Raw genomic sequence first — 20,233 nt, 5'->3', positions numbered from 1 at the left:
AGAAGGGTTCCTGGATTTGGGACCCTAAGACTTGGCTCAGACTCCAGCTCTTGATTTTGATTGATTAAATGAGGATAATAACATTTGCACAATCTATGTGCAAGGTAATTGTGAGAATCAAATGAAATAAAACAAAAAATGTTCGTTAGTTATATGAAGTAAGATAAACTCTAAATATATATATATATATTTGCAATTTAACTGTTAAAAGCCATCAGCTCTTTTCCCCTTATGTCTCCATATTGTATGGAAGTAGGTATATTCTGAAGAAAGGCTGTTTTGAGTCCCTCCAAACATTCAGTGGTGCAAAGAATCTAGGTGCAAACAAAAGTAAACTGGGAAAAAGATGGAGCCCGATGCAGAGGGAAGCTTTGGGAGGTGGACATGAGTGAACTTAGAAGGAAAGAGCTGTTTTGACTCAGGAGAGAGAAGGGCTTGTAATTTGCATTTGCTTCTACAGAAACCTGCAGAATGCTGGATGGAGGGAAGGCAGTTCCATTTTTATGTTCTAAAAACAGAACTAACCTAGACGGCTCTTGGATGTTTTTGACATTTTATTTAGTTTGGATTATTACTTTGAAAAAGACAAAACAAAGTTCTTTTGTGAGCTTTATGTGATTCAGAAAGTGCAAGCCCAAATAGTATATTCAGAAAAGGACCCACTATAAGTGGGGACAAAAGCAATTCCTTGGTGGTAAGTAAAGCAAAGCTTTGTTACGGGAATATGATCATTTTTATTGAGTCACAATACCATCTGATAAAATGATAACATTATTTTACTCATTCATCACTACTTCTGATTTTATAATTAGGAAGAAGGATATAGGACAATAAATAAAATTTCCAGGTCCTTCCTAACGATGAGTTTAGGAAGAGAGTCAAGGCTTTACTTTAAGCTGTGTATCACTCATTTTGTCTACTGTGCCTTACTATTGTTCTTAGATGTAAAATTTTCCCTTAAGAGGTTAATGGGCATAATTTGCAAGTGTTGGCAGACAGCATTCTATTGTTTGATGTTAATTACTTGAGGACAAAAGAAGTTCTTTGTTTAAAAAAGTACTTAAAATTAATTTCTTAAAATACATGTCTAGAGAAAAAGTAAATAAATTTGTAGAAACATTTTCTAGCTTTACATCCTGAAGATTATCCCAACTTTTCACAATATAAACAAATAATTACATTCGCAAGGATATTACAATATTATGCATTTCATTCAACAAATATTTATTGATCTTATTGCTCCAGACAAGAATGTGCTTATTGTGTTGTGGGTAAGACACAATTTCTGCGTTTGAGAAATTAGGGAGATCCTTCTGGTGGTATGGTAAATATTTGACCTGGTTTTTAAACAATCATCTCTAATTTTCTTTAAAAGGCAAAATCAATAGCGTTCTTATTTTTATTTTATGCTCCAGAAAGCCTTAACTTGTAAAATTAAGGAATGGTTAAAACAAGAACTCTAAATATCCTAAGAACAAACAAACAAACAACGCAAAACCCATGTAAACAGACAAACTGACTACAACCCTTAGGAAAGAAAAGCAGCTTTACAGATTCAGAGTTAAAAATCCTTTAAACCTCTCAACTCCTCTTTTTGAACATACCTAATAAACCACTAATTTCCTTTATTCCAAACTTTAGACCCAGAGTTGTTTCCTGTCCCACTACCCCCACCCACTGCTCCTTTTTTAAAAAAGCTTTCCTCAAGCATACAGGGCCACAATTTGGTGTTCATTATTTTCTAAGCATATTAGTTATCCCCTCAGGAATAAAATAACAGTAGTAGTAGTAAATTCCAGAAAGGAGAAAAGTTATTATCCATGAATGTACAAGTTACAAGAAAATAAGGAATGTGAAAAAATGTTGGATGTATTAAGTATTATGCTATGAAAAGAAAACAAGTAGAAAATGTGACATCTTAGAGGTGAACTCATCCCAAAGTATTTTTCAATGAAGAAAATTAGATAAAAAAACATTATTTAAGAACTAACAAAAATTAGTTTTCCAATAAAACTGAAATGAAAATAAAATCTACCTATATAAAAATAGAATTAAAGCTTAAATATGACACAAAGACATTTCTTTCTTGCTAAGACAGAGGACTAACCAAGATGAATGTGCTACAGAAAACTTATCTCATTTAATTCTGAAAACACAGACTGTTAGATGCATCTCCTCTTCTTTTCCCCTCACCCTACTGAGGTTTTTAACATTATGTATGTGTTTAGTGTTTCTTTCTAGTTACAAATATAATACATTGACAAGCCGTACAAGTTCAGAAAAATACAGGAAAAAAAATCCAACAACAACCTATAATCTCATCTCCAGAGGTAGCAGGAAGCACTTGGATAATGATATTACAAATCTGAGATGCTGAGTATCTTGCCAAAGATTACATAGCTATATAATGTCAGTCCTGAGATTCACTAAACTGTGGTCTGGCTCCATAGCTCAGTCTTTCCAAATAAAATTAATCAATTTATTCTCATTTCAGTGAGAAAATTAGGAGTCTTCTAACAAAGCAAAGATACACTAGTATTATTTTTTTTAAAAAGGTTCCACATCTATAAAAAGTAATTCAATTTAGAAATCACTCAGAGATGACAAATGAAGTTAAAGATAAATAATAAATTAATAGGGGGCTGGCCCCGTGGCTGAGTGGTTAAGTTCGTGCGCTCCGCTGCAGGCGGCCCAGTGTTTCGTTAGTTCGAATCCTGGGCGCGGACATGGCACTGCTCATCAAACCACGCTGAGGCAGCGTCCCACATGCCACAACTAGAAGAACCCACAACGAAGATTACACAACTATGTACCTGGGGGCTTTGGGGAGAAAAAGGAAAAAATAAAATCTTTAAAAAAAAATAATAATAATAAATTAATAGATAAACTACAGCCTCAAGAAATTCTGGACAACTTAAGAGATGTGCTCTTCAGGCGGCTTCCCCCTGATGGACTTGCCAGAATAGCTGATTCTCCATTTTCTTTGTAAAACACTACCATCCCATAATCAGCAAATGGTTAAAATAACCACACACTTCTACTCCCGCTAGCCAAATGGTATGTTTAACAACAGTTGGTTGCGTTTTCTCAAACCTGTTTGTGTTAATTATACTCACATGGCTAAATACCACACAAACCTATAAAACCTGAGAGCAAAAAAAAAAAAAAAAAAGCTGTTGTTTCCAACATACTTAGATTAAATTCTTCAAAAACACCTTTAAAAGCAACTAAAAATACTAGAAAAATAATGGCAAAACCACTGGATTTTTGCATTTGGATTGTTTCACAAGTATCTGTGAATTTTCCAATTTAAACAAAATGAAAATAAAACTCATAGCCAATGCACTAATATTTAGGTTGCCAACAAATTTATAGTGAAATCCAACACTAATTTAGCCTTTGAAATATGACTTGAAGATACACAAATAATGAGGCAATGGTATCTTAAATAAGACAAAATACCATCATTTTAAGACAAAGCAATTATGAAAAAAGGCATGAAAGACATACTGTGAATCATAATATAAAGGGGCAAAAAATGCTAAACATAAGAAATTTTTCTTTTCCTCAATTCCACATTAAAAAAAATAAAAATTTCACTAATGCATATTATTTACTAGTCTTATTAGAGAAATGAAAAAAAATACATCATTTAGACTGAATATTTTAATATGTTATCATTAACATGGATAACAGTGAAACATTTTTGGAATTAAATAGAACATATACTGAACTATAACAAGGTTTTTTTTTGGTGAGGAAGATTGTTCCTGAGCTAACATCTGTGCCAACCTTCCTCTATATTTTGTATGTGGGAGGCTGCCTCAGCATGGCTTGATGAGCGGTGTGTAGGTCTGCTCCTGGGATCTGACCCCACAAACCCCAGGCCGCTGAAGCAGAGTGCACAAACCTAACCAAGACGCCAACAGGCCAGCCCTATAAACAAATTGTTCTAAATGTGGTTTTAGAGCTTATTTTCTCCAATGCTTAAAAAATGTAAATGCTAATTTTTAGTTTCATAGAATAAATATTGCTGCTATGCTCTTTTTGAGAGGTAATACACTATAAGAGTCATGATTTTGTAGAGTAATATATTTCAATAGATTTCTTTCCCTCTCTTCTACTCCTTTCTTGTTCTTTTAAAATATAACTACAGGAATCAGAACAAGAAAGAGGTGGGCAAATGGAAACATCTTTGATTAAATCTATCATCCAAAATAGTTCCTTGAAGATGGAGTAGTACTGGTTGCAAACCTGAGTTCTTTGTTCTTTGCATTTTCCCCATGACATAAATGGTTCCTTCCAGCCATATATTTCTGTGCTTCTTTTTTCATCTGGTTAGAGTAAGTGATTTCTTTCTCCTCACTTTTATTTCTACCCAATTTATTTTCCTGCCTTTGATATGCATTTTAAAAATAAAAGAAATTATAACCATTGAACACGGAATTTTCCCTATTTCTCACCAGAAGGCAGGCAAAAAGACAAGGAGAGAAGAATCTCTCCACCATCCTTCTCCCTTCAATTCCAGTGCAGCCACTTTTTGTCAATTTGTTCTTTATTTTTTCTTTCGAACATCAACACTACTAAGTTTAAACACAGTATTTTAGGATAGTTTGAAAGGTGCTATGCATCAGTAGGAAAGAAAAAAGACAGAGTTACAGCCATGTACACAAAGATTTGTCTAAACCTGGTTAAGTACATGTCCTTACTCAATCATTCGCATAGAAGCCCCTAGTAAGGACAAGTTAACAGGACCGTCTTACATATCGTATGTCAACTCAGCAGGCTAAATGCCCATACTGATGATTAATATTGGAGATAAGGCAACTTATCCAGAAATTAATCAGAGTTTACCTCTGCTCTGTGTGTGTACACATAGGTAAATAGGTAGATGGATATCTATGTGAAAGCGTGAGAGCAAATTCAGAAGAAAAAAATTTTCTTACTCAGCTAAAAAGAGTAAATCGCCAAACGGGGCATTTTTTCTCTTCCAATGACAAATAATACTCTTTCACCTATCCCAAAATAATAATTTCTTAAATTATTGTTTAAATAATCTGCCAATATAATTTGCTGATAAAATTCGCTACTTAATGATACAGGGTAACTCATTACCACCCATAATGACGATGCGAAAATACAAAGTTTAAAAAAAGGAAGAAATACCACAGATTATAAAAGTGCCCAGTTTGTTTCACAGTCATCAACCTGCTCAATTGAATCACATCCGTCTGAGTTTAGCAGCCTAAAATTCATTCCACAGCTTGCAGTGCTGACATGGATATGATAAGACAGAAGAACAGAAACACCACTCTGAAGTAACCTAACTGAACTGCACATGTTCTGACCCTTTTTGTCCTCCCTGGAGCTTTTGCTACCTGGCAAAAGCAACTCTAAAACTGCGCTTGTATCTCCCGATCTTTGCTGTTAGCCAAGCAGAAACCTATTTCTCCCTGGGACTCGCAGCCAGAGAGGTGTTCTCTGAAGAAGACTTCTAAATGAGTGTGTGAGCTGAACTCTTACTGAACTGAATTAATTATTAACGATGCAGATGGAGCTGTCCAAATGATAAGAACAGCTCCTGACGTGTCATGATCCAAGCTTTCATTAAACCATTTCAAGCATACTAATGGTTTCCCACTGCTCATTACTTACAAGCACTTTTCTCATAGATATAATAACTCCAGTGCCTGTAGGCAAGACATTCTATAGAAAGACACAAGTAGGAAGTTTTATCTTTCATAGCATGTTATTTTTCTTCATAGGATATTAAAAATGTACACATTTAATACTACTAAGTTAAATGATTTCAATTCAGGAAAGTTGGAAATGCAAAACTACACTTTCTAGAAATATCAATAGGTAATTTTTGTTATGAGAGTACTTCTTCAAAGGGTAGTATACAATATGATTTATATTAAGATTTGTGTTTGAATTGACTTTTAAACATTCTCTATCACCAGAAGAATCTATGTAGGTAAATGAATTAATATTCAAGAAACACGTGCTGCACAATCAGATCACATCTCAATTGAGGTTACAGGCGAGATAACGTTTTACACTCCTATATCACTCTTTGTCTCAGTGTTGGGATGATTAGAGGGCAAAGCAATTGCAGGAGAAGAATTACTCCCAGGATCTGCACTGTGATTGCTACCTGCTGTTTTGTTTTGTTTTGTTTTAAGCTGGGAACACTGTTTCCAAAAGTCCTTCACATCTCAGCCTAGATGATTTGGTAGAGGGTAATGATGACAAGACTAATGTCTAACAGTAGGCTCTCACTGTAAGTAGGCAATATAAGAAAACGTCCTTTACCTCTTGTCTTAGAGGAAGCTGAGTAACTGAACACTATCTCCTTTTGCCAAGTGAAACGTTTTTTTAATACTCTAAAGTGAGTATTTATCTTCAGAGAATATAAATAGAAAATAAAACTCCAGTACAGCAGAAGTAAACACATCACACTTTTATAGACCAAATATCCCTAAAATAGCCTTTGCAATTTTCAAAGTATCAATATGTTTGGCCAAGGGCTCAGGAGAAAATCAAGGAGCCTGTGTCTCTAAGGATCCCACCTCTTCAGGTTAGCTGGTTGCCATTTTAACTCAGATAGGCTCGGGCTGTGTTAACACAAGGAAACCAAGAACAAAAACTAGGGCAACCATCTGGATTGAATACTTCTGATGAGAAATCAGCTTTCCTAGGAACACTTGAGAATGCTTTACTGGTTTGATTCATATAGGCATTCATCTCAAATTTTCATTTTGCTTTGTATAAACAGGTGGATAACAATTCATTTTAATAACAAGTACATAGACTTGAAGTAGCTTTGTTTCCTTAAACTACTAAATTTTTTTCTCAATTTTATGAAACACTAGTTAACTACAGAAATAGTAAGCTCATTTGTGTCAATTTTCTAAAGAAAAAAAAATCCTTAACAGAAATAGAAAGATATAGGCAATGTTTAAATTTATGTTTCCTTTCAATCTTACAATGGTCAATAACACCTATTTGTAACAACACAGTGCTGAAACTGAGTGAAAAGTTTTAAACAAAATACTGAAATTCAAATATTTTAGCTATATTCTTTTATTTCAACCATATTTCAAATATTTGGCTAATGGTAATGTAAGAAGCTAAAAAATACCTTAATGTCACTATACTTAACTTGTATCAAATTTATTTTAAGCTAAAATTTCTTTTTTATTAACGACTGGCACCTGAGCTAACAACTGTTGCCAATCTTCTTTTTTCTTGTTTTTTTTTTTCTTTCTTTCTGCTTTTTCTCCCCATAATCCCACCAGTACATAGTTGTATATTTTAGTTGTGGGTCCTTCTAGTTGTGGCACGTGGGACACCGCCTCAACATGGCCTGATGAGTGGTGCCACGTCCGCGCCCAGGATCCGAACCAGCAAAACCCTGGGCTGCCGTAGCGGAGCATGCAAACTTAACCACTCGGCCATGGGGCCAGCCCCTAAGCTAAAATTTCTTAAAAACTACTATTTTTATTTGGTATTTTGTCTTAAAGCAATTTTATTACTAATGAGTTTAAAATTGATTTAATATTCATTTATTAATCTAAGCTTAAAAAAATCTTTTTGAGCCCGAAAGAGAATTTAGGGTGTGGACATTTATTTTAAAGTACTAAACTACTATGTGGAAATTAAGATGATAAATATTCAGCTAATCTTCTTTCACTTCTGTAAAACATTCATTTAATTCATGAATGCTATACGGGCTTGGCGCAGGGCTAACATTATAGATTTTGGAGACACAACTTCCTGAACTAAAACTGTTAGCAAAAAACTCCCGCCACTCAAAAACAAAATATGCTATACATACCAGTTATTCCTTTCGAGTTATCAAAATAGTTTCAAATCATGCAATCTTAACATGGCTTTTATATAAGTATATATTTTTTTATTATGCCATGATATTTTAGCAAACTAAATTAGAAATGAGAAAAAGTATCTTTTACAGGAAAAAAGATTTTTGGAAATAGTACTAATTAGCAAGTATATAAACTCTCAATAATGGTATAATATTTCAAATGTATTATATAATTTTATCCTGTAAGCCAGACACGTTTAAAAATCTTTGAAGGCATGGATAAATTAACAATAAAGCAAACTATCCTTGTTTCAATGTATTAAATTATCCGTGTTTCATTTTAGCTGGCTAGCTAAAAATGAAGCAAGCTAAAACTGAAGCAAAAATAGAGTCAGCTTACCAGAATAATGAAGGTAACAGGTCCAATGAAACTCCATATAAAATAGTTATCAACATGAAGCCAGCAACTATTACGAAAAGAAAAGAATACATATTAAGTAGCTTCAATGGATCTTCAACATCACAAAGAAAACAGAATTCTAAGAGTCTAACCAACAAAATTATCTTTACATTTGCCTTTTAAAACTCATTTCTTAGGAGCAAGAACAATTTTAAGAATTCTGAGTTGGCTTTGATTTAACGAGTAGTAATTTATTCAACCTACTATTTTTCATTTCAGGTTTTAAATTTGATAAAGGCATATATAATTACGCTTGTATTGGGAAAACAACAAACCCACCACACTGCAATCTCTAACTTTTAAGACCTCTGACTTTACTAAAATCTTGAAACTCACTATTCCAAATTGTCTCACCATCACAAAGTTCTTATCTCAAAAGTTGCCTTTCAGATCCATAACTGAGCTAAAGTGTTTAACCCTATGGAACGAGTACAACAGACAACAAAAATGTTCAGATGTTATGTTCGCTGCAAAACAGGATAGCATAAATATAGTATCTCAAGGGAATGGATGAATACTAGAAAAAAAAATCAAACCACAGAACTCATACAGTATTAGAGTAAATGATGCATAAACTTATTAAGACAGATTTTACTTAGTGGTTCATTTTTCATATAACATTGAATCCCCACTGAATTTCTTTTATTTGTCTTTCATCATCTGTATAGTCAAAAAGCTTTCTTTAGTCCAAAGAATCTTTATGTAACTAATTTTATCAAAGGAAAAAATAAACAGAATTGGAAAGCAAATTCATGCCTCTAGCAAATAAAATCCTTAGAAACATGGCTATGTCTACCTTCTGTCACTTTCCATAAACATCTATATTTTTATAAATGAAAGACAGCGACTTATTTTAATCCTTTCAAACTGCCTGATAAAATATTATCAAAGTAAAACATATGGGATGGAATGTGCTACTGTCACAATTCAGAATGAGAGTCAGCTAGAGGGTCGGCTGCACAAAGAAAGCTAATGAAGCATTAGCTTAAAACTGAGTAGTTAAGGCTGTCAGATGCTTTAAGTTCAGAAGAATTTTTACTTAATATCTTTCTAAGGCCAGAAAGTTATTTACTTTTTCAAATTGTTTCAGGTCAATCTTTTGTGTTAAAAAGAAAGTCCATAATTTAGAATCTGCCTCGCCGGAGTACAAATCCTCTGAACCTAGAAAATTACAAAAGACTTGATTATAATTTGTGCACGGCATGCCCATTCTCTTACCAATAAAGCTTTCAGATGCTATTTTAGTCTGTCAGGGACCCTCACTGACAGCTAACAGGCTTTAAAAAATTATTCACTTGAAAAACACTCAGGTCGCTTGCAATTACTTACGCTTTTTCTGTTCCATAGCTCTTATAGTCAATAGCAGCTGAAACTCCAACCACTGTGGCAGGAAACAAGTAACCAGCAACATAGTAATATTTCTTCCTGGAATATTCACTTTCAAAAACTTCAACTAACATTAGATAGAGCTGCACACCTTCTAGGCACATCCAAGCAAAAGCGGCCAAAAAGAAAAAGTGGAGAAGTCCTGCAAATATTGGGCATGCAATCTACAAAGGAAAAGAACAAAAAGACAAAAGAGAACACATGAAAAAAACAGCCCACTCCAAAATTGTAAAATATTGCTCACTATTGTCTTTAAAGTCCATCATTAGAGTAAACAACTGCTTCTTTAAAAAACTTTTTTTTTCATAAATGGACACCCAAATTTGAAGAGGTTAATGCTTACAGAGTATAATGCTATGTGTGCTAGAAATTTCACCGCTAAAATACATTATTATTTTTAGTGAAATTAAGTGCAAATAAGAAAACATAATTTCTTTTCTAGAATTCTCCATTATTAAATCTTAGTTTCCATTTGTAGATGATTTCTTCATAAGTCTTTTAGAACAGTTGTTTCCAAATATATTATTTCTGGTTTTTCTATAACCAAATTTTAAAAATTGTCTTTAATGACAAATACCCTGGCTCTAATTATCTAACATTATTTTCTTGACATATGTGGAAAATACTAAATTCATCATTCATAGTGCAGAAATTCTTAAATTCATCCCAGTGCAGATGAATTTAGGGTGAAGCATTAACTAATTGTTAAGCTCTGTTTCTGACACCGAGACCTCAAGATGATGAATAAATTGCTTGGAATATGAAGAAATGATCACTGGGCAGAATGACTATGTAAGCAAAATGAAAATTATAAAAATAGAATCTTTTCATTTCAGTATCCCCAGCATCCTTCTATTCAAATTACATCTTAATAACAACCCCCAAAAATGCAACTGCACTTTAATACAAGAAATGACTGGGCTTTTAATTCATTACTGATTATCCTTTAATATTGCCATGTCCTATTGCCACATGGTCAAATATCAGTATCAGCATCCTGTGCACATTCACACCTGTTATAATAATTTTCAGAGATCCAAGGTCAATACCCTGAAGGAGTGCTTACCATGTATTTTGTCTTATCAATGCCTATTAGGAAAATAAATTCAGCAATGAAAAGGTTGATACAAAGGTTCTTGTGGATAGTATTACGGTCACTCTGTAGACCACGGAAAAAGCAGAAGGTGAAGATGCAAATAGCCAGGCAAACAAGGGAAATGACAATTCCCACCCAGGTGATGACCGTAAGCAGTAATTCATGAACTCCGTCTTTGTACTGAAAATAAAAAAAATGAGGATCATTAATATTCCTGCATTCCATCACCTAAAATAAGACAGCTTTCACATATGATAGCTCATCTTTTAATACTAAGCTCCCTGAATATTATTAACGTGTGTTCAAACAGGGCTCAGTACTAAAAAGAAATTTTGATCATATAACACAGGTCAGTATTATCTTGTTAACTTTTTTATATTCAAACAGTGACCTAAGAAAGTGGAAGTCTACCTAGAAAATGATGCAAGAGCCCAATCATTTCAAAAGGATGGAAATAACTACCCATAGAAACATACAGAAAATATTTATATAATAGAATAAAAGATACTTAGTTATGATTTAAAGAAATTACATTTTAATGACTTTCCAGGCTAACCCATAAGTCAAGTTTTAATTTTCTCCTTGGGTTTTTTATATTATATAGCTATGCATTGCTTAATGGCAGGGATTCGTTCTGAGAAATAAGTCGTTAAGCGATTTCGTCATTGTGTGAACATCAAGGAGTGTACTGAAGGGGAACAGAATCTGCCACTCCCAAATGTGTCTCTCTAACAGGCAGATTATTTAAGGCTGAATAATTTTAAGAAACAAAAGACTCCGAAAGTTTTTCTTGTCACCTCCCCCTTATCTGCCTAAAAGAATTCAGATAAAAAAACCTGTCTCAGGAAGCTAGCTATCACCTTAGCGTAACATGAACTAGGTGCTGGACACGGAGGAACCTAGAAAAGCCTGTTTGTTGGGCTCCCCTCTGTGTTCTTCTGTTTCTCTGTGGCCAAACACTTGTTTTCCAAACCTTTACTCCTTTTCACCTACCTGTGAATAGCCTTCCCTCCCTTTGAACTCCCTGACTCTCCCCACCCCCGACATTTTCTTTTGTCTTTAGCTGAGGATAACATTTAAGGTGAGGGCTTTGGCCATTTTGGCAAGTTATTCAGTTTCCCTGGGTTTCTCCCATGCATACATGCTTTTAAACTTTTGTTTTTCTCCTATTAACCCATCTTATGTCAATTTAATTCTTAGACTAGAAGAACCTAGAAGGGTAGAGGAAAATTTCTTCCTCCCCTACAGTACTTATACAGACGTAGACGGTATAACCTATTACACACCTAGGCTATATGGTACTAATCTTAAGGGTCTATTGTCATCTATGCGGTCCATCACGGACTGAAATGTCATTATATGGAACAAGACTGTATTTATATGCTGAGAATCCAGTACACAATAGATCTGTGAGTTTTCATGTTTTATTTCTTAAAATATTTTTATCTTCTGGCTATCATTCTCTTAATCACAAGAAGGAATACTAAGAAATATTCCAGAAGCCATTCTGACCTTTTGAAATTTGCAGTTTTGCATAGTATGCAAAGTGGTCAGAAAACTTAAAGTGCAAGTTGTAAAATCAGAGCCAAACATGCAAGATAGGGAGGGCCTGCTGAATTTCACGGCCCTCTGTCTCTTTTCTACGACCTACTGTTGTTCATTTTTAAAATCCAAAGCGCCTCTGCCCAACACCTGTCCAAAGGAGAAAAACTTAGCACAAGCTTGTAAAGCACATGATTTTGAGAAGTGACAATAAGTACAGTGCCAAGACTTCCTAAGATACATGGACAGTGTAGAAACAATTAGAAATCCACATTAGTTTGTTTGTTTTTTAGTTATGATAAGCACCCAAAGAAAGGACTATTATACAAGCTGTTTTGAATCTCCAAGGCTTCTCTCTGCTACTAATTAGAAGTGCAAATACTTACTGCAATTTCCCTGTGGGCCATGAGGATTGCAAAATTGGTTAGGTGGCTGCATGCACACGTTGTACGCGTTTTATTAGTGTCAACCAGCTTGCAGCCCTGGGTAGACCAATATCCCATCATAGTTCTCTCTGAGTAGTTCCAGAAGGAGCAGTTTGCATTGAAATAATTGTCAGGCTGGGAAATAAAATGACAAGATAAAATTAGGATTTTACAGTCTAAGATGGCAATAGCAATTGTTTAATATGTGTAAAAGGTAATTTAGATTAAACTTTGCATGTTTCGGACTATAAAGTTTTTCATCAGCAAAATTGTGGACTATGTTATCCAAGGCAGATATCTAACTTAAAAGGGGCTTTATAGTCCGAAACACTCTAAAGTGTACTCTAAATTACCAAAGACTCATTTTACACAATTACAATTTCCATCTTATGATTTTACATACTGATGGCACATTAGAATCTTTTTTTTTTTCCTTTCTGACAAAATTAGAGCCATGAATTTGTTCTGAGAAAATGCTATACAGACCAAATGTTTTAAAATCCATTTTTCCATTCTGGACCCATTTTTGTTCTAAGTGACACATTAGTGACGTCAAAGTTCAGAAAAGAGCGAATGAACTGCAGCAGACTCAAGAAGAGAATAGCTGCACAAATTTATTTTCCTTTGCCAATTCTGGAGATCCACTTGGCTATCTGTGGGCACTTATTCACTCTACTTATAACAGCAGCCAAAATTCTGCAGACAATCTTCCAACACTGTAATTATTTAAATACCAACTTGCATTCCAAGACACAGCAGAGGACTCACATCTCTTCAATCTCAGATTTTTAAAAACCCAATGCTTGATAACAATTGTGTCAAATGTCATCAGTAAAATGAAACAAGACAAAAAATTGGCCACCCTAAAAAGGCAGAGTCCTAACAGTTAAAACTAGGCTATCCTGCTGCTAAGGTAAGAGTTAATCTTCATTCTAAAACAAATTACCGTCATTTACATTTTCCTGTTGATTACTGAATCAGCTTTCATTAAGAATACACTTAAGTTCTAATAATCACTGAACCAGGCTCATTTAATTTTATGTTCACAGACTTAAATAAACTTGTGTCTCTGACCTAGTCCAACATTTGAAATTCAAATGGAAAGGTCTTTTCTTTCCTCTCTGCCATCTCCCCATTCCCCTTCTCCCATCCCCAGCTCATCAGTTTTGCTTTCCTTTCTTCCTGGTTTTATAACCTTCTACTTTCATTAGCATACGTAACTTACATCAATGTGCGGTAGGGTAAAAAGCACAGGATCTGTCAAGTATACTCGGCTGGATTCCTTATTGATTGAAACTGAAATGACGTGGGAATTCACTGCGATGGTGCTATTACGACCAATAAAGTCAGCACCCAGCTTGATGGTTGCATTTTCTGTACTAAGGAACTGTCCCAGACTCCGGTAAATGATGAACACCAACTTTGCAAGCCCTGGCAAGGTAAAAGTAATATGACTTTACAGGAAATGAGCTTATGAATAAAATAGGATACATTCAGATAAGAATAAAATGAAAAACATCCTTAAAGAATTTTAATTTAGATTAAGTTTACCGGGAAAGAGTAAAGCAATATTTTAAGTCTGCTTTTAAATGTTAAGCTGTGTTTGTTATATTAGGAGTCAAAGAAACAGCATTTTAGAATAGGGTTAACTGAACAAAAAAGCCGGCAACTTTTAAGACTCTGTTCCCTCTTACCGTTCCTGCTGTTCTGTTTGACGGTATTTGCCGAGAGCTGGATTGAGCTGCCTGCTCCTTTGATGCCCAGAGGAAACTTAAAGTCTTGGACCTGTCCTTCTGTACTGAGTACAGCAACTTCCAGAACTGGACAAGGCAAAGGATAAGGGAGGAGGCAAAAGAGGACATTCGTTAAACTACAAAGAGGCAAATGATGATTGCTTGGGAACCACTGTTTATTTTTCTCTATTTACAAAACTTACCTGTTAGATTTCAACGAAATCATGAACAAACAACTAAATTACTCCAAGAGGACTTAAACCTTGATTACTCTAAAAATTTCTGTATAATCAGTTTAACATTTTCTTCATAGTTTTATATCTTTTGTCATAAACTAATTCCAGACTTTTGGCCTCTGAATATGAATAGCATATGAATTCACAGGACACAACTTTCAAAATTTCATTTAAATCGTTAAACACAAATATTTCAAAATGATTTTTTCCTACATTAAATAACTTTTCAATGACCACTACTTGGCAGTGATAAAACTTAAATACAAAGTGTAAGTTTGAATGCGTTTATTGCACGTATACACCTATTTCTATATATACATTTTAATACACAGGATTACATAGGTCAATTTTGCACTAATAGATTTTCTCTAATTTCTAAAAGTACCGAGATCAGCACAGCATATTTATGAGAAAACGTCTGGCACTACGTTAAAATTTCCCATTAATTCTCACTAGTAACCATCAATCTTTACCTATTTAAGTTGGGCAAAAAAGGCCCCGTGTGCCAAACCTGGCCTGTCACCTGTTTTTGTAAATAATGTTTTATTGGCACACAGCTGTGCTTAGTAATTTCCACACTGTCTAAGGCTGCGTTGGTGCTACAATGCCAGTTAAATATTTGCAACTTAGACTACCTGACCTGCAAAACCTAAAATATATCTGTTTGGGACTTTATAGTCAAAATTTGCCAACCACTGCAGTGTAATTCGACATTCAAACATTCAAATCACGTAGCAAAACTAGAAAATATGTACGAAAAACAAGTCAGTATATAACATTGAGACTATCTGCCTGATCAAGAGACCAATGTTGTTTAACTTTGTTTCAAAAACATAATAGTAACACTGTCAACATAAACGTTGTCTACTGTAATTCCAATAAAGATTGCAACACTTTATATCAATATTCATTTAATTTTTAAAAAGAATGGAAATTATTGTCTCTACTAAAGTCAACTACTAATATTAGTAATTAGAATATGTCATTTTCTTGAAGAAATGAGAAATTTGTACGCCAACACACAAATGTGATGAATTCACCCACTCCCTTTCCTTTTACAAAAATGACCTTATATCATTATAGAATATAACTCTTGGATACTAATTTTTTTTTAATCTTTCACAACTTTGTTTTGTAAAAATACGTATACATTTAGCTGTAAATATGAAATAACATTGGGAGATTTTTAAACCCATCAGATGACAAATCAAGCTCCTGAGATAATGTGACTCCTAGAATTCTGTCCGAAGCAGAAGCTGGTTGAGACCCTCAGTTTACTGATCCCTGCTCAGAAAGACAGGTGGGGAAGAGCATGATCTCCTCTCCTCATACCAATTCCATGTGTGCGGGCAGGGGGTGGGGGTGGGGAGAAGAGTGACAAAATCATACATCTAATATATATCTCTCTCTTCCTTACACTGAAAGGGACTCTCAATTATTAATTATTCTTAAAACAAGACAAAGACAGGGTGAGAGAAGGAAACCCTTTGAGTTTTCATGAAATGTCCCAAATATAGATGTACATGCACAGAATTTTAACTTCATTCAACAGATATTTACTTACCAAGCTTTAATTTCATTCAACATATCTACTTATTAGAGTTTAAAAATCATGTCCATAGTAAAAAAATTGATTTGTTTGAATTAAAAAAAAAGAATCATTAATACAGATCTTAGTGGAGAATCAATAATCAACTTTATACCAATAAATAAATAAACAAACATATCAATAAATAAATAAAATTAAAAACAGAAAGAAGGGAAAACTTCCTAGAAACATAAAACTGACTAAAATAAATAAAAAACCACAAGAGTTTATGACCACTAAAGAAAATAAACTTGGGGGGGGAAGGCAAAAGGGGTGATTAGGTTCACATGTGAGGGGATGCACTATAATTAGTTTTTGGGTGGTGAACATGATGTAATCTACACAGAATTCGAAATACATTGCGATGTACATCTGAAAGCTGTATAATGTTATAATCCAGTGTTACTGCAATTAAACAAATAAAAATTGTTTTAAAAAAGAAAAGAAACTGATAGTTAAATATACACTGAATCTTAAACTGCTCCAGAAAACAGAAGAATGCTTTCCAACTCCTTTCACAAGACTTGTATAAGCCTGACGCATAATACAGCACAAGGAAAGAAATTACAGGATATTCTCACTTATTAAAAGAATGCAAAAATATTTAATAAATTACCATGCACTTTAAGTACAATATCTTGAACAAATTGAATTTATCTCAAAAAGACATATAGAAATTAATGCATTAGAAAATATATTAATGCAATTCACCAAATTAAGAAATGAAAGAAAAAATTTACAAAGAATTCAATGAATTTCAATACTCATTCAATATAAAAAATCTTTACAAAATAATAGGCATAAAAGGAAGATTCCTTGCCCAGATAAAAGTTTTGTTATCAATAAGGGTTATCTATCCAAACCTACAGCAAACAATGGCGAAAAACTCCAGAGGCAGTCCTTTTAAAGTCAGGATGCTTCCTACGCTCCCTATGACAGGTTTTATCTAGCATTGTACTAAAAGACCCAGCTAATGCAGTAATTCCAGAAAAACAAAAGGTATAAAGACTGAAAGGTAAAAGCAAACTGTTATTATTTACAGAAAATATAATTAACTATACATAGTAATCTTGAAGTAGTCTCTAGATACTATCAGAAGTAAAAGAACGTAGCAAGGCTGCAATCAGCAAAATCAATTGTGTTCCTATACATATCAAGCAACAAATCGTTAGAATATGTAATTTAAAAAGAGAGACTATTTACAACGAAAACAAATAGTGTAAGTTACCTAGGAATAAATCTAATAAAAAAAAGCACAAGCTATTAATGGGAAAAATATGGAACTTTATTAGGAGACCTAATAAATGGAGAATTAGATCATGGTTGTGGTATTTGGCAGAACTCAACAGGTAAACCTGTGGCACTTCTTTCAAAATCAATCTACAAACTCAGTCTAATTCTAACAAAAATTCGAACATTTTTTGTGTGTGTGAAACCTGACAAACTGGTTTTAAAATTCACATGGAAGAGACATGCCAAAAGCAGCCAAGGCAATTCCTCAAGGAGCTGGGTTGAAAGAATTCTTCAGATATTAATATTATTGAAACAAAAACAAAAGCAACAATGTATAACAGACATTCCCTACATGTATAGAAACTTGATATATGACAGAGGTATCATTACAAACCACTGGGGAAAAGAATGAATTATGCGCTAAAAGTACTGAAACAACAGATTATCCATATGGAAAAAAAAATCAAATTAGTTCCCTATCTTATATCATAAACAGAAATAAATTCCAGGTGTATTAAAGACATAATTGTAAAAAGGCGAAGATTTATCACTTCTAAAGAAAATGTAAGATCTTTGAAACTGCAAAGTAGAGAAAAAAATTTTCTTGAGTAAGACACCAAAAAGGAAAAAATTTGTTAAACAAGATACCAAAAGCATCAACCCTAAAAGAAAAGACTGATAAATCTGACTTTATTATCCTGTAAAACAAAAGATACCATAAACAAAGTAAAAGAAAGAATCACAGACAGAATAAGCATGTGCAAACTATATAATCAGAAAGAATTAGTGTCCGGAATGCATTATCTGCAGAAAAAATAAACAGGAAAAAGTTATGGACAACAAATTCACAGGAGAGAAAACTAAGATATCCAATAAATGCATTAAGTAATCAGAGAACTGCAAATTAAAACAATAATGTGATCAGTTCAAATCCATTAGAATGACGAAATTCACGTTAACAATAATGTGTTAGCCAAGCCGAGAGAGTGATGCTGAACAACAGTATTAGAGGTGAGAATGCAAACTGGTAAAACGACATTAGAAAGCATTCTGGCAATCATTAGTAAAGCTGAAGATGAGCATGCTCTATCACTCAAGAATTCTATTTCTAGGTGTGTGTGTATGTGCACACATTTAAAAGGCGCACACATAGCAAGAAGACATACAAAAGAACTTTCACTGCAATTTTTCTTACATCAGCAAAAAAGTGTAAGCCACTAAAATACCTATCACTGGCACAGTTCAATAACTGTGGTGTATTCTTAGATCAAAAAAATGAACTAGAGATGCACATATCAACATGCAGAAAGAACAAAAAATATAATGGTAGGAAATAATTATACAATTGTAGTGTGAAATCATTAGAGTAAAAACATGAACAGTAACTGTTAAATGTACCTATCTGTAGACCAAATGGTTACCCCGCTTCTTGATGGGATCAGGAAGGAGGGGACTCAGAGGACTTATACACTATCTCTAACTATTTCTTTCCCCCAAATCTGAAGTGAATGTGGTAAAATACTAAGATATAGCTCAGCTGGGTGATTGGAAAACAGAAGTTTATGATATTCTCTATATTTTCCATGCGCCTGAAACAATATATGCCTGAAAGTGAATACACTTGACTCACAGGAGAGCCACCCAGAGCCTCACTCACAGCCAGTGCTGGAGATAGGGTTTTAATATATTTCTCTGTCCTTGTATTTTTCAAATTCATCACAAAGTAGTGGTTGCAATGAGAAGAAAGGGGAAGAAAAGAAAGAGAGCATATAGGGAAAACTATGACCTCTGCCAGGAGACCTGTGACACTATAGGCTCCATCAGCCTGCGTCCTGGGGTAAAAACAACAGGGAGCAGCCTTAAGACACAGAAAGCAGAGCCAAGGCCAAGCCTTGATGGTGAAGAGCACAAGCCTTTGCTGTTGTGATGTTTTTGTGATCTCAACGTAATTAAGTCTAAATTGATGGATACAATCATGTTGGCTGCTAAGTCCACTGCGAAAATAAATGATAGGAAATTTTATAATGAATGGATAGATCAGGCTGATAATACCTAAACCAGTTAATCAATCATAAAATCAAAATGAAAAGACAATCAAACATCATGGGCCTCTGTCATATGATGTGATAGAAAGTTCTTGGGGGTTGTGGGCGGGGGGGGGGGCTTAAACCTGACCTGATGAAGCCTTTAGATCTAATTATCAGTATTTATCAGTTAGGGTAAAATGATATAGTGGGAATGAAATGAGCCAAATCCAGAATGTGGGAAATTCTACAGCACAAATTAGCCACCCAAGTTCTCTAACAAAAATGAAAAAAGCTTAAAAAAAACCAAGATGTACAGAGAAATGACTTTTAATTGAAAGATTCTCCAGTGATATCTCAATCAAATGTATACCATAGACTTGTTTGATTCCTGGTTAAAACAAATTAAGTACTAACGAATTCACAAAAATCAAGTAAATTTAAACACATTTTTGTTATATTTTGAACCTACTTTTGTTAATTTTTTAAAATGTGACAATGGCATTGTGTTTTCTTTTAAAAAATATGGGATACATATTATTTATAGTGATAATAATACAATATTAGGATTTGCCTTAAAATAATATGATGGTGAGAGGAATAAGTGAAACAGATTTGCTGAACGGTGTTGAAGCTGGGTAACGAGGATTTATTTTTTACCAAAATTAAAAACTTCTGCTCT

General features: G+C 33.9%; 1 protein-coding gene across 23 annotated transcripts in view; it reads right to left on the bottom strand.

The window, feature by feature from the left end:
* ADGRL2 (adhesion G protein-coupled receptor L2) overlaps nucleotides 1-20,233 on the bottom strand; it is a 594,466-nt gene that overhangs the window by 13,057 nt on the left and 561,176 nt on the right. For all 23 annotated transcript variants that reach the window (XM_070486667.1, XM_070486675.1, XM_070486671.1 and 20 more), the window contains 6 exons: nucleotides 14,432-14,557; nucleotides 13,963-14,168; nucleotides 12,699-12,872; nucleotides 10,741-10,950; nucleotides 9,618-9,838; nucleotides 8,229-8,295 (listed from right to left, as the gene is read on the bottom strand). In XM_070486667.1, the coding sequence (XP_070342768.1) occupies nucleotides 8,229-8,295; nucleotides 9,618-9,838; nucleotides 10,741-10,950; nucleotides 12,699-12,872; nucleotides 13,963-14,168; nucleotides 14,432-14,557 (1,004 nt within the window). The remainder of the gene's footprint in view (nucleotides 1-8,228; nucleotides 8,296-9,617; nucleotides 9,839-10,740; nucleotides 10,951-12,698; nucleotides 12,873-13,962; nucleotides 14,169-14,431; nucleotides 14,558-20,233) is intronic.

Source organism: Equus asinus, chromosome 16, assembly GCF_041296235.1.
Source record: "Equus asinus isolate D_3611 breed Donkey chromosome 16, EquAss-T2T_v2, whole genome shotgun sequence".
Lineage (NCBI taxonomy): Eukaryota > Metazoa > Chordata > Mammalia > Perissodactyla > Equidae > Equus > Equus asinus.
Note: the sequence above shows the minus strand (reverse complement) of the source record. Positions and strands in the feature narration are given on the sequence as shown.